Below are 14866 nucleotides of genomic sequence, written 5' to 3' on the forward strand. Positions count from 1 at the left end.
TCCAGCGTTATTTTGGGTGGAACAAAGAGTCGTTGGCATACAGGTCAGTCCTCTGAAGAAGGTTCATTCTGTTCATTTAGGAGACTCTTGTCACGGGTAAGAACAGTGTGTGGAAACATCTTAATGTGCTACTCACCTTATTAATCTTTTTTCCCCATAGATTTGAACTTAATCAAAGTAATACTGCACATATAATTTATTGTATTCTCCTAATGTCTCTACATTATGCTACAGGGAACAACACAAGATAGATGGCAACACAAGATGATGGCAAGTAGATGCACAGGCTGACATACATAAGCTTTCTGTAGTCTTCAGGCCCATAACATTGGCTTCACCTTTGTTTTATTTGTATGGGGTTTTGGGGTTGTTTTTATAGTTACCATTGGTCCCCCAAACCTGTTAGTGAGATAGCTGTTTATAAATTTATTTTTCAGTCTCTTGAGAAAGTGTATGAGGCTTTTAGGGGGCCTTTTACACGTATTTCATAACTTACACTATTTGTTACCTTAGTCTTTTCACTTTTGAAAATAACTGCTATTATTTCATAGTTTGGAGGGCTGAGATATTGTTGTCTGCTTTTTTACCCTGTTGCATGGAGATGAAGTGGACTACCTTCATTTCAGGTCATTTAGCATTTCATCAGGATAGCGAAATGGCTGCAAGCATTCATCCCCGTGGATGAAATCCTAGCCTGCAGCATGTCTGTCTCCCACCTTGGAAAGTGGTGAGATAATCACTGCCATCCTTGGCGATGGGCTTTAAAGCTGGGCATAATCCAGCAGTGAGTGAAATGCAGAGCCATCCAAATCAGTGACATTCAACCCAACTACACATCAGTCCAGGTGGCAGCATAAAGTGGTACTCGACTGTTTCCAGCCCTCTAAATGCAAGAAGAATTTTGGCACCTCCCCTGTGGTGTTTGTACAAGGGCACACACTTGTGCAAACACACTCGATTCTGTACTCAGAATTTCTGGTGTAGGTGAACTTTTATAGCATCTGTGTTTCTTTTCATGCTCTTGAATGCGGTTGTTCTTTCTGGAGAGAGAGCACTCGCCTTTCCCTTTGCCTTTCATCCTTTCCCCTCTTATCTGTGCGACAAAATTGCATCACTCAGTTGTGACATTTCAGTAGTGGATGCAGCAGTCATTTTAACCAAAAGCATATTCGTCTGAAATAAAGCCTTGGTATATTTACTTGTCAACAGATGCACTCAGTAACCTCCGTAAAGAGGACTGAATGATAAAACCAGTAAAATATGCGAAGCGTTTAGGTGTTTCTGAAATCTACCCTTAAAAAGAGCAAGAGCCAGCAATCCCTTGTGCCAACCTCTTTTATCTCTTCCAAAGCCATTTCCCATTACTGTAATGCTGAACAATTCCATTTCACAGGGCGCTTTAGGTTCCCAACATCAGGAAAAATATCACTTCAGGATAAAAAACAACTTGCAAATCCGAGACCAGCCGTCTGTTTGCGCAGTTCTAAACGAAGCCTCACCGTCTCTTAGCTAATGAGGATCCTTTCCATGTGGAATAAATTCTTAGTACTTAGCAGCATTAGTAATGCTTCAAAAAAAGAGTATTTAAAATGGATCAGTTGCCAACTGCCTTTGACTGCCTCCGTAAGACATTGAAACAGACCTTCTGCTCTAAATTAATAAGGCCAATCACAGCCGCACAAAGCCCAGAATGACCGATCATTCTTCTGGTGTCCTCGCTATCTTGACTGAGGTCAGATAAATCACTTTCAAGCTGTTAAATCAATGATCGTAAATTAGGGCTCTGTTTTTACAGCGCCTTGTGGGAAATTCTCATGGTTAAATTAACCTAACAGCTGCAGCGAGGAGCACCTCCCACAAGATCATGTCAAAAGTTCTCTCCATTCCCCCCCCCTTTTTTTTTCTCTTTAAAGGGGGAAAAAGGAGTGAATTATTTGTTTTTACCTCGTGCACAAAATGGGATCCCTCCTATCCCTGCTAATTCGTGTTTCAATTGTACCCAGCTGTTTAAATTGCACTGTGCAGAGATTGCCTTGATCCCCAGGTGCTGGTACTCCATCTGTGCTGCTCTGAGAGACTATTTACAGCAGAGGTTAGGCCAGTGATTGCTGGGATGGAAAACTCATTTCTCAGCCTGGCTTTTATTTACACTCTTATTAAAGATCCTTTCACTCATGTTGGAATGGCAGCTAGTGGCTGCAGTGAGCGCTTGGCATCGAGCCAAGCAGCAAAATTACCATGTCGATGAAAGATAGCCTGCTTCCATTTTAACCTTTCACTGTTCCCCCCTTTCCATCTCTATTTGCATGAAGAAGGATGATTATTGAGAGACATAGGGGGACAAAGGGATGAGAGAATCCTCATCAGCTGAGCTTTTTCAAGAGATAAACCAATGGTTTGTGACCAATTTGGAAAAATCTTTACTGCCTTATTAATTCCCTACTCCCTTCCCTTAATTGCTATTAGAGCTTATTTTCACATGAAGCAACAGAGCTGCTCATGCTCTGCTCACGTCCTTCCCCCACTGCTTCCCTGCGCCTTGTGAAAGCTACCCTGGGATACGTCTGCACCGTTGAGGTTTCTGCTTCATCCCCGATGCAGGTCACACCTCTAGAGGCACAGCAACACCCTCAAAGCATTTGGTTTTTTTTCCCCTACAAATATGCCTCAGGAATGAATCACCTTCCTGGGAGCAAGTGGCTCGTTGCACGCCGCGTGTTCTCGTACAGGGGAGGACAAGGGAGACCATGGGGAGTTGCTGGGGGAGGCTGTGATGCAGTCATCGTCTTTGTGGCCTTATGCATTTGAGAAATAAAGGTAATAACAGACACCTCAGTGCATTTGTTGTTAGGAGCAGCACAGACTTGGTGAAAAGCAACACAATCCAGGTGTGCTGAGACAATCACCACCATTGCCGAGTGCCAGCTATAGCCCAGCACGACCAGGAGGAGACCTCAAAACCTTACTGTCAAGCTCCATTTCTGAAGCAGACTCTAACCTTAAGCAGGTTCTTGACTGCGAGCAAAGCCACGCTTTCCTTTCTCTTTGCCTGCTTCTAGGGCAGAAGGAAAGAAGATCTCTTAATTTTGCATTTTCCTTAGTGGAAGAGCAGTAACTCTGCTGAGGGGCTTACAAGAGTTGGTGTTCTTGCTCCTCTTGTTTTGGGCAGTGTGCGAATACCAGCTTTCATCCAAATAAAACCAACTACATCCTGAAGGATTTCATCCTCTACTCAGCCATTTGTGTCCCACCATTTTTAGCCACTGCTTAGGCTTGCAGATCCCCAGGAACTGTCCCCTCCAGTCATCACCAGGAGGCTCAGTTGCCGGCTGCTGGCCGAGGGCAGGCGGCTTTCACTGGCCCAAGTCATCCGATGGCCACAGGCTGGCTCATTCCCAGGACCTGTGGATATGGGAAGCTTTTCGGTCCAGGGGTAGCCGTTGATCCCTCCAAAGAACGAACAAAACGGAGCTATTCCCAGCTCAGTTTTTAAAACTCAATTTAGTTTCCACTGAGGATGAAGCACTGGGGTGTCGTGCTGTTTCTTCCCCGCTAATCCTCCTTAAAGGTGGAGGGTTTGGTAACAAAAGCACAAATACCTGCTTCGCTGTACTCTGGGTAACTGACAGCTGAAATAGGTGTATTCAGAGACTGCTGCTTGCTTTCAGCTCCTGGAACAGGCACAGACAGGTCACATCTTCCAAGCAGTCAGCTGCTGCTGTTTCTTGCCATTTTTTCCTACATGCATACACAGTTAGAAATTCAAAGTTAACACTCTACACTAGTTTACTTATTCGAAATCAGCCTGAGCCACATGGCTAACTTCAGGACTCCAAGTCAGTTGGGTGTTCATGTTCCTCATGTCCTCGTTGACCAAGTACCTGCCTTCCTAGTGAAGCCAGCAGCAGGGAAATCTTGCAGGAGCGGTAGCAGAGAAGCACAATGGGGAAACTTTATGTAACTGTAAATCTTTATTGCGTTCTTTTCCTCTCCTTCCTTTTTCTGGCACTAAACAGCCCTTCCCGAAAACACCATTCCTAGAAGAATGCAACCACAGCAAGATTTAGTGCCTGAGCATTATGTTTAATATTTTTCCCATTCATAAAATGCTTGTGTGTCTGCACATGTGACTCAGTTTGGAGGGTGTGCTTTGATTCTTGTCTGGCTCATTTAAACTGCCCCTGTTCTGGTGCTTAGGCAGAGGACGGGTAAGAATGATGTCGCAGCTCTTCTAACATATCCTACACTCCCAGATGTAAAAATCAATCGCGTGAGTTCTGGTGACAAACAAGCATTAGGAGGGGGTGCGAAGACCAGCAAAGTAAATTTGGTTTTTTTTCACTGGGAGCAAAATGAATGCCATCCCCAGAAAACGCAGCATGAGAAGTTTGACTGAGGTGCCTGTTCGTGGAGTACGTCGATCTCAGCTAGACGAGATGCAGTTGACACTTGGCACTGACAAAGCTCTGGAGGATGGTAAGAAATAAAAGACATTTCATGCAATTAGCTGTGGTACCAACCCGGGAACGAAAGTGAACAGGCACAACGTGGGGATGAGCAGATCTTTCAGAATCAAGGTCTAAACTTGTGGATGTAGCGATTCCCAGCTCTTTGTACATTCTTTGGCAATTCCCTATTTGAATAATTGACTTGTTTGCTTCTACATCCTGAAGAACTGCAACTGGATTTGGCTGCTTCTTGTCCCCCCTTCCCCATCCCAGTACATGCTGGGATAGTGCACTGTGCTGGGAAACGGCTGCCTCAGCCCACGGGATTAGAAATGAAACTAATACACATTTAAGGGATCTGGATGGGCAGAGCCAGTTGAAATTTCCCTGAGGTTTAGGTGACTGCAGGTGTACCAGTTGCTTTTACACCCTAAGCTATACTGAATAGTCCATAGTCTTAAGCCTTACCTTCCTAACGGAAAAACAGCAAATTCTCAGGTTTCTTTGCTTCGTCCCCCCAAAGTTGTAGCAATAATTACAGAAACAGGCAAAACCTGTCACATCAGAAGCTAAATGCTGCACTGGAGCTTGTGTGAAAACCTTTGGATCTTTCAGCCAGCTCTTCATGTGTCAGGAAAAAGTAGTTTCCCCAGGGAATAACTGGGCCACAGAACTGGGATAACAAGGGCTCAAAAAGTTGAACCCTCAAAAATCAATTCAAACCCATTAAACTTTCCCCTTTCAAATAGAACAATTAACATTTTACACACATGTAAGTTTCTGCTTTGAGGTAATGACCCAATGGATGTAGGGTTAATGAAGAAATCGTTCCCGTTTCCACAGGGTTCCATTTGGCTACCAGCGATTCCTGCATCACTGGTGGTGCTGCCTATAGCAGCACCCACTGGAAGCAAGTGTGAGGAGGTGGGTGGCCAAGGGCTCAGTGGCACATCTCAATAAGCACTTTACTTCAAACGTTTTAAATCAAAGAGAAGCACAGTAAGGAGAAGGAAGGAAAAATACCACCCATAGCATAAATGAACCGGAAAGATGCACTGTTGGGGAACAGCCTTGACTTACCGCAGAGCAGACTGGCAAAACCAGGGAGGGCTACAAAGTTCAGGGACAATGCCAAACCACTGCAGCTGGCTTTCACAGAACACCGTAAGGGATTGCCTTCTATTGCTTGAGAATAAATGCTCAGAGGTAAAGATCAGGGACATTTTGACTCCAGAGCCTGAGAAATTATGCACTAATACAGCGAAGAAAAATAATGTAATTCTAATCTTAGGTGGCCTCAAATTCATGAAGGTCCAGAGATCTCATCTGTCCATGCATCTAAGTAATCAGTCTTAAATTAGCTGCAGTAAAGAGCTAATTAGTTTTGCTACTGCAGCTTCCTCCCTCTCCCTTTAGTATTCCGTGGCAGTGCTGGAGATGATTTCTGCAGCTTCAAATTTATGATTGTTTTTAAATTATTAAGCATCTCCAAATCATATATTCTTTATCTACCTGTGGACCCATTTTGTCTACCTCGATCATATTCCTTTTTGCTCACCTCGTCCTCAAAGCACTATTTCTCCTGAAATAATTTTTTTCTCCCTATAAAGGTATGGCATCCTTTGTTTTGCAAAGCAGAGGATTTTAAAAGAAGCTTTCATCCTTCCTTCTAACAAGAACAGGATGTGCAATAACTTTGGTTTATATAAGCCTTCCTGGAAAGCATGAGAGAAACTCTGGAATCCATAAAAGCTGCAGTGCAATAGCATAAAGAAGTGAAGTTTTTGCGAGGGTACATTGCTCTACCAGGATACATTAAAAAGATGGAACTTCAGGCCTCCATTTTACAGAAACTGTACAAAATATAACAAATTACTGGGATTGTTCCCTGATGTCACTTTAGTTAACTGAGTACATTCAGTAGAATACCATGAATGTATTATTTGGCCAAGCACTGATTTATTGCCCACAGGAATTATAGAAACCGACATCCAGATTTGAAGAGTTGTATCCATTACCTAAAAAATGAAAATAACAAGCCTTACTTGACCTACAAGCTTACAGAATTCAGGGCGTAAGAGATGTGGAAGCAACAGAATGATATGAAGCAAGCTCTTTTAGGTTCACTTGCCGTGCAACAGTTCCCTGTCACTGCACACAGTCAACACTCACTTCTTCAGCTGACCCCAGCCAGCCAGGCAAAGCTGTGCTGAAGTTTTATTCACACAACGATTTTAAACCTGACCCAGTGGCTGGGCTGCAGCAATAAACTGTTGGACTTAATGGGAGAGTGAGAAGAATCAGGGTGAAAGCAACACATCGCTTCTCCGCGCTTTCAGTTATGCTCAGTGAATACAATGGGCATATGCAGCACTTCTTTAAGAACTGGGGTAACACCAGAGAAATGTTTTCACTGCTCTTCTACTAAGTGTGAGGTGAAATAGGAATCAGGAGAACCGCCTGTGCTACAATGCAGTATTTCAAAGATATAATCAGTAGATAGATGCCCTATTCTGATGTTCTTGCTGGCAAGCTGGATGAGCATCATCTGTGGCTCTGTGCCAGTACGATGCAAGGAGGCTGGTGTTAGTCACTGCATCTTCGGTGCCTTCATCTTCATCTCATACTATATAAGCATGGCAGCTTGCTTCAGTGGAATCCATTAATTCACCCTTGGTTTCTGCTTTACCATAAACGAGAGCAGAATTTGAGACAGTGATTCCCAAGGAACTGGGGATGAGGGAAAACTTATTTCAACTATGTTATTTCAGAAACTGCACCCAGTGCCTTATGTCAGGAGAGCCCATAGCTGATCACTTTGCATAGCTCTTCACTGAGTCACAACATGGCAGCTGAGCAACATTGCCTGAGCAATGGATCACAATCTGACAGCAGCACACAGCTCCCTCAGTCATCCTACAGCCAAAATCTCCCAGGGCAGCCCGTATGCTAATGCACCTCATAGGGATTTACTTCATTAAATTAAGAGTGGGACGTTTTGTCAGTGAATCATCCATTCCCCGGTAAAGCAGAGCGGGCTACTTGTCCATATTGCACAAAAAGAGGCATGGGTACTCTTCAGGACAAAGGCAGAATAATCACAGGGATAGATATAGATGAATATATATAATATATAATTTAAAATTTTATTTAAAACTTTGCGCATACACTTCTTCTTCCTCCTCCTCTTTTGTTCATTGCACTGAAAAGTTTCAAAAAAACACAAAATATATCCCTTTACCAAACATTTGTTTGTTTTTAGGTTACAAAAAAATTAACATTTCACAGTCACAAAGCAGAAGTACATTGGTCCGAAACATCTTCCTCCAGCAGCTCCTCCGTTCTTCAGGACATGTAAAACCTACACAGTTGTACAGATCTCAACGCAAGACAACTTGTCCAAGGAAAGAAAGAAAAAGGTGGCAGCTATTAAAAAAAAAAACCCAAAGAAGACACTATGAAAGGACACCAGCAGCAATGGTCAAAAAAATAAAAAGAGAAATAAAGAGAGAAATTAAAAAGAATGAGGGTGGAGGTGGACAAGGGCATCCTCCTTCAAGTACATCACAGGTAGAAATACAGCAGCACAGTTACAGAATCATTTGGTCACTCTCTCTATGGCAGCCACATCACTGTATCTTCATCTAAGACACGTGGAGGAAAACTATTCACACACCAAAAATGTCAGAGAGGAACAACAATTCCACACAGTTTGCAGCTCATGTTTGATACAAAAAATGTTGAAGGTACTTGTACATAAAATGTAAAATCAACCCCAAACACCAAGGCAGGAAGAAACAGCAGATCTGCTAGGAGCATGTAGTGTTTGTTACAAACCCAGCAAAAGGTCAAAGCCAAAATCTGCCCAAACCAGTTCAGTTCCTCAAAAATAGCCTGGGGGCAGTCGATGGTACCTCACAGACAACATGCCGGGGTTTAACATGGAAGTAACTTTAATATGGAACTTCACTGCAAACAGCAGACTGACCACTCTTCCTTCAGCTTGTTGCCCTGCTGGGTTTTCTCTCTCTCCAGCACAAGGCCACTGAGCTTCAGCCCTCCTGGACAACTGGCTATTGTATTGCTGAAGGAAGCAGCACTGCCTTGCTGTACCAACAGGGGGTTGTGCACCTCACTTCAGGCATAAACAAGATTTCTACCTACCTTCTTCATCAAATTAAACCAAGAACGTTTTAGGCTGTACTGCACATCCAAAATGGGTCTATTACCTTCTGCAACAGGAGAATGCTAGAAGCTTCTTGGGTTTGAGTTTCTAGGAATTGGCACCAGAAGGCAGAGTTACATTGCACTGTCAGCTCACCTGAACTAAACAGCATACACCTCTTTCCCTTGCCATCATCAGAGACCTTGCCTGACTTTCTAAGCAGTGCTTATGCACAGGCAAGGACACAGAACTGTGCAATGGCGGTATGAATACCGATGTAATTCAGGACTGTGGTTCCTTGCTGCTAAGGCTTCAACAGTTTCAGACACGAACCTGGCAAAACCCCATACTGCTGCCAGCAGCAGGCAGTAACTAAGATGATGTGCCCAGGATCTAAAATTTGGACTTGGTGACTAACTGGCTCCCATTTGAGGCAGCAGGCTGTCTGCTCCAAGTTCAGGAGCTCTACTGAGCCCTTAGAGCAGCTGCAGGGCTGAACACAGCACTGTGCAGTGCAGATGCTCCCTGCCACCAGTGGCTTCTAATGCTGTGACTCCCCACCTAATTCAACCTGTAAAGGGAACTGGAAATGCTTTTAATTATTCTTCCTTCCCACAATACCTCCTCAGTAAATGACTCCTACCTCCTATTTACATGAGGCTTTGGTGTGTATATGTATTTATGTCACACCTTGAAGCAGAGCACGGACACAGAGCAGGCACATAAGAAGCTCCTACTGAAAGCAGATAGAAGTGAAAGTCCAAGTGCTACCACAGCATACCAGAGATGCTCTAATGAGGAAAGCATGTAAACGTGTAACAGATACCTTATAAAAAAGCAAAACAAAAAGCATCACAGCATAGTTTCAGTCACATACATCTGAGTAGGAAACTTTTATTATCAAGTTCTCAGAAATTATTAATTGATGCTAATTGATGTCAAGTGCTGAAATTGTACTTCTGCCCTTTCCAGGAGAGGCCTGAAAGCTAACATAACTCGACCTGGGTCCACTTGCAGAGGAGCAGGCTGACTGATGGCAATACCTCAAACAAACAGCAAACTTAGTGGAGGCTGATTCACAAAACCATAGCAGTGCCCATGAGGTTTTGCTTTGAGAAGTCACCAGCCAGTTTGCTCCCACCAAGTCATGCACTCTGCTAACCCATCTGCCCAGAGGTACGTTTAAAAACACCCTTGAACGAGAAGGTGCATTTTCCATTGCCTTGAAGTTTCACTTTTAAATTCTGGCAAACCCTACACTGGAAATACATTGCCACCACATTGTACTGAAGTGATTTTAGAATGACTGGCGTGTGTGTTGACAACCATATTACCAAATGATGAAGGCTAACCATGTGTGAGCACTGAAATATTTGACTCGCGCTTCTAGCTGGTGCCAGCAAGCACCAGCTTCCTTGCTGTTCAGACGACTCCGCTGGAATTGCCGGCATTAGTTTCTTTGTGGAAGAGCAACTGAATTGCTAGAGGACTACATAACTGCATTTGTGAAGAGACAACAGGAGTTACACAGAGCATGGAAAGCATGTTTACAAGTTTATTAGGCCAAAAAAAGTGCAAGAGAAGATCTCTTGCTTAACCTTTAAAACATAAGGGGCCATGTGAAAATATTCTAGACTCCAAACCTCTCTTTTCACCCAGCTGCACACAGAAAAAGAAGGGGAAAATAAAATAAGGAAAGAATAGATAAAGCGTGACAACACATAATCAGATATGCCACTGATTTATGCTGAAGCTCTAGAATACAAAACATTCATGTTCTGCATAGCTTTATCACATGCAGGCACTGGGGAATGCATGGAAGAGTTTTCAGGCTAAAATCATGCAGTTTGCTGCACATTTGAGCCATTACACCCTCTGCATTGCCTGCTTTCAGCCTGAAACTCCTACTGGGTGTAGAGATTTAGAGTAAGGGAAGTTTAAATGCACTGAGACTGTTGCACATGTACTTCCGGATGCAAATAAATAAAGCATCTAGGCAGCTACACAGCACATTATAAGTTACAAAACTGGTGAGCTCCAGGTCATGCCTGTTAAGGAGAAAGTCTGCAAAGGGCACAGCATCCTCCTCCTCCTCCTTTGGAAAGGAGGCAACATCTGTGAGCTGCCTAGTCAGTGCCCTACAATTATGCCAGTTTCCTGTCTTTTGGCTGTCGAAGAAGTACAAACTAAATGAGCAGCTCCAAAAGCTGGTGGCACATGGTTGACCTTGGCTTCCCAGCCAATATAACTGCCTATGATAGAACATTCTGATTTTGTTTTCTCTTCAACTCTTGCCAATGAAGCACTAGCTTGAAGAACCAGCAGCCAGGTTAAGCTGCAGATTTATTCTCTTTTTTCTCTCTTGGACTATTGCTTTCACTCTGATAATATTTTACTCAGGTTTTCTTTAAATTGATTCATCACTGCTAGGAAAAAAGCTGCTGAAGCTAACCAAGGGCTTGTATCTATCACAAGGATCTTTTGATCCTTGACTACAGTCCTCAGTACCAAGAGGACAGAAAGTTACAAGTTTTCTGATCACTAAGTCAAGCAGGCAAATGTATAGTGAATAATAAGTGACGCAGGAAGACATGAAATGACTTTTAAATAGATCACTATCTGGGAATCCAAATTGGTAACGACAACAATACCACCACTTGAAGTAGGAATCCAACTAAAAAACACACTCAGGAGCCCAAATAAATTTATGAATCCCAACCGATGCAAAAGCTGTATGGTCAGGGATTCTTCCAACAGGATAAAGCAGGCAGAACCATTCAATGAATGCAAGTCTCTGATCCCAAAGAAACCACGGCCTCCAGGTAAACATCACATAAAGCTGAGCTTACGTGCTCTGTATAATCATGGTATACACACAAGGAACCTTGACAAATAACTCTTCACACCAGAATAAATCTTGCCATACAGGACTGTGACCTATTTCTCCTGGACAGTTTTGCAGGTGGCTGTTTTAGCTGCAGTAAACAGGCATAGTCACACTGAAAACAACTTCAGTTTTCCTACTAAAATAGAGTATAGTCTACTGAAGAAGAGACGGGAGAGGAAAATGGAGGCTCAAAGGATTACACAAGTCTGAAGTTGTCCATAGCTAAGTCATGAATGCAACTTTTTGAAAGAAGAAAAGTCTTGAGTCTCATACACGTATATATAGGTATTTTAAATGAGATGTGACCCAAGTCACCCTCTGAATATTTGGGGATAGATTTCAGGAGCCTCCTTGGCTTCTGATGCCCACTTCTACTTTCGCAACCGAAATGGCTCTTCCAAGCTACATGGTAAACTGAGAAAAAAAGTAAATTCCCCACCTGGAGGGATAACAGAATCCATAATATGCTAGCAGCATTTAAATCCCATTCCTGTTAAGCACCAAAACCATTTCTATAGGGAAATTGTAATCTTAAGGGTTATCTTTATCATATACAGTATATGTGCAGAGCCCTATGTTTTGGGCAGAAAAATACCCCTCCAGCATTAGTTTTGAATAGATTACATCAACTGGAAGTGTCCTGGTCAGATCACCAAAATCATATTGTCTCTTACAGGCCCTTTCCAGAAAGATCCTCATGCTAGAACCACTCTTGATGCTACTTTCATGACTGCTTGTTCCCATGTATTAAGGGGATGACGTAGACAGAGATGTCATCTCCAGAGCCCAGCCTGTCGTTGGATATCCTCCAGCCCCGGTCCTTCAGCACACCCCTGGCTCGCATCACCAGGTCCTGCGCCGCCAGCGTGTACCTGTGGAGAAGGCAGAATACAGCCAGGGAGTGCTCCTCTTCGTGAGGAAAGTGGGTTTTTACAGCCTGCCACGTTCACTGTTGTGACCTACCAGGACAAGTTTCCCTGGGTTTTAGAAACAGGCAGGAGAAATGCAAACCACAGCATGCCCACAAGGCAACCCCTTCCAGTTCAGCAACAGCTCCTGCATCAGAATCTAAAGGTATCTGACAGGCACCAATCAATCAAAAATCACGGGTCATTTGGGTACCTGGCTTCAGCAGTTTTCAGCAAAAATATTAAATACATTTGCATTAATAAATTGGCTTTCTAGGAGTAGTCTGAACAACTGAGGACCCCACTAACAGCAAATAACACTATCTGCTGTTAAGAACTACACCCTTGTTAACTGACACACCTGAAGGTAAACACAGCTCAGCTATTTTAGAGACAAGCTCTAACAAAGCCATTTGAAAGCAGGTAATAGAGCACTAAAAATAAAACCCAAATGACACTTTAAACCGAGCAGGCTAACTTGTCTATTTTCCTTGACCACAGGAATGATTTTTAAATCTCTGCTATTCTGAAACTGGAAAAGTAAACTTACAGTTAATAGAGCCGGATTTAACAGAGTCCCGCAGTCCTTTCACATTTATGAGTTCAATGAAAATTGTGTGAATGTGAATTGTCACATGCTTAATTTAGTGAAATACCAACTTTCATGTTGCTTCAGAACTCCCAGCCTGTGCTGGGCTGAGCACTGCTGGACCTATGGGAGTTATTTTCTATCCTGAAAAAATAACAGATGCTGCTTGGTGGCAGAAGCGTGTCAGAGTGCAAAAGGTGCTGCACAGACGGTGCTCTGTCATGTGCTCTGACAAGTTCTCCCTTATCATTTTACCTGCTGCCCCTAGATCAACACATCTGTGTACTAAGAAGCTTCCTCTGAAAGAGATCTGGTTACGGATGAACAGCTACTGTCACATGTTTTTCTTTCTCAGCCCAACACCTGGCTGGGACATTTGGACTTTGGCTGGGTGGAGACAAGATTTTCTATGATTTCATAATTAAAAATTAACTGAACAGTTAGAAAACTGACAAGAAAAACGCAAACAGTTCAATGCTGTGCCTGCCTGTGCTTTATTTAAAGCATTTATATATGTAAAACCTCTGAGATGATGTAGGCCTCCGGAGGCAAAACACACCTCTGAAGTTCCCAGAAATCAGGAAGGACAAGAAAGGTTCACATTTCAAGACCTTCTAGAAGAGGATCCTTGACTAAAGATGATCTGCCCAGATCCCATCTGAGGAATAGGAAAGGACAGTTTCTCCACTGCTCAGAAGCTGGGAGGAAGAGTTTATTGAGGATCAAGGATTATTCTAACCCCCAAATTGCGTTATCAAATGGTAGTTTTTATTAGTAGATACTTCAATCACTCTCTGGGCATAACAAAAGGAAAAAAAAAAAACCAATTATGTTCTGCTGCTATCATTTAGTGCCTTAAAATGACTCCTTTGAACCAGAAATAGAATTATTTGTGCCGCTAGAAAGATTTCTTCAATGCAAATGGACCAACATTTGACTACTCAAGAGGTCTGATGTTAAATCCAAGTAATGTTGTACAGAAGCAATGCACCCCCTGCTCCTAATAGTACTGAGTAATAAAATTTCCAGCCCTCACTAGTTTTGACAGAAGATTTACTTTTAGCAATAAGAGAAGGGCCCAAGGCATAAACTGTAACACACAAGCCTCCATACCCACATGCATACTGTCTGCATACTCCACGAGAAGTCTGCACCAAGGACCTTAAGCTCTAACAGCAGGATGTGACAAGCAGCTCTGCATGCACTCTCCTAATGCAACATGAAATTATATTTTCTAAGGGGAATAAAACCCAAACATACATACTTGCCCTCCCCAGTTCCCAAATCCCCAAATCAGATGCAGGGCTAAGGAACAAAAGGACTCCACGTGGCAAGCAAGAAACTGGAATATTTATTCACAGCATGTCTGATGCTGAGTGAATTTTGGCTAGAACATCTTTTCGAAGGATTTCTCAGCTATTGTCAGAATTTAAGAGAAGAAAACACCCATCATTCTGTGAGAAAACTTTGCCTTCCTCCTTTTTCTAATTAACAAGGGCTCCTCACATCTAAAGAGTACAAAGGAATGAATATTGCTCTTGATTGTGTAAAGCTTTTGCTGCTTAAAGTTTGGAGAGGACAAGATAAAAACAAGGGAATTTTAATAAACCAGAAATTCTCTCATAGACAGTCTGTGAAATACACAAGAAAACCAGCACATCCAAGCAAGGAAAAGGAACAGGTAAAGACAGGAGCGAGGTAACTTATCTCCTTGTGTAAAGCTGAAGTGATGCCATTCACCTTGGCACTAGAGGAGATAGTGTCTCTTGCAGCTGGTGATGAATAGCAGCAGCAGCCCATTACTGAATGTTTTATTCTCCAGTGCTGTCTGTGAACTTGGAATTCAGCTGTTGACACAGCATTAGAGAA

The 14866-nt window shown here is 42.9% G+C and overlaps 1 protein-coding gene and 1 long non-coding RNA gene across 2 annotated transcripts in view; both read right to left on the reverse strand.

The window, feature by feature from the left end:
• Window positions 1-7561: 7561 nt before the first annotated feature.
• Window positions 7562-10620, reverse strand: LOC133276703 (uncharacterized). Its single transcript, XR_009745970.1, has 2 exons — window positions 9268-10620; window positions 7562-9205 (listed from the first exon to the last, which is right to left on the reverse strand). It is a non-coding gene; the product is annotated as an uncharacterized LOC133276703 (long non-coding RNA).
• A 380-nt stretch (window positions 10621-11000) lies between these two features.
• Window positions 11001-14866, reverse strand: part of PPM1H (protein phosphatase, Mg2+/Mn2+ dependent 1H) — a 137551-nt gene continuing 133685 nt past the window's right edge. Inside the window, exon 10 of the mRNA XM_061467832.1 lies at window positions 11001-12372. Coding sequence (XP_061323816.1) covers window positions 12225-12372 — 148 coding nt within the window. The 3' untranslated portion in view covers window positions 11001-12224. The remainder of the gene's footprint in view (window positions 12373-14866) is intronic.

Source organism: Pezoporus flaviventris, unplaced genomic scaffold (genome assembly GCF_033815535.1).
Source record: "Pezoporus flaviventris isolate CSIRO_AGI_PZ_B2104156 unplaced genomic scaffold, CSIRO_AGI_Pfla_v1 ptg000045l, whole genome shotgun sequence".
In the NCBI taxonomy this organism is placed as follows: Eukaryota; Metazoa; Chordata; class Aves; order Psittaciformes; family Psittacidae; genus Pezoporus; species Pezoporus flaviventris.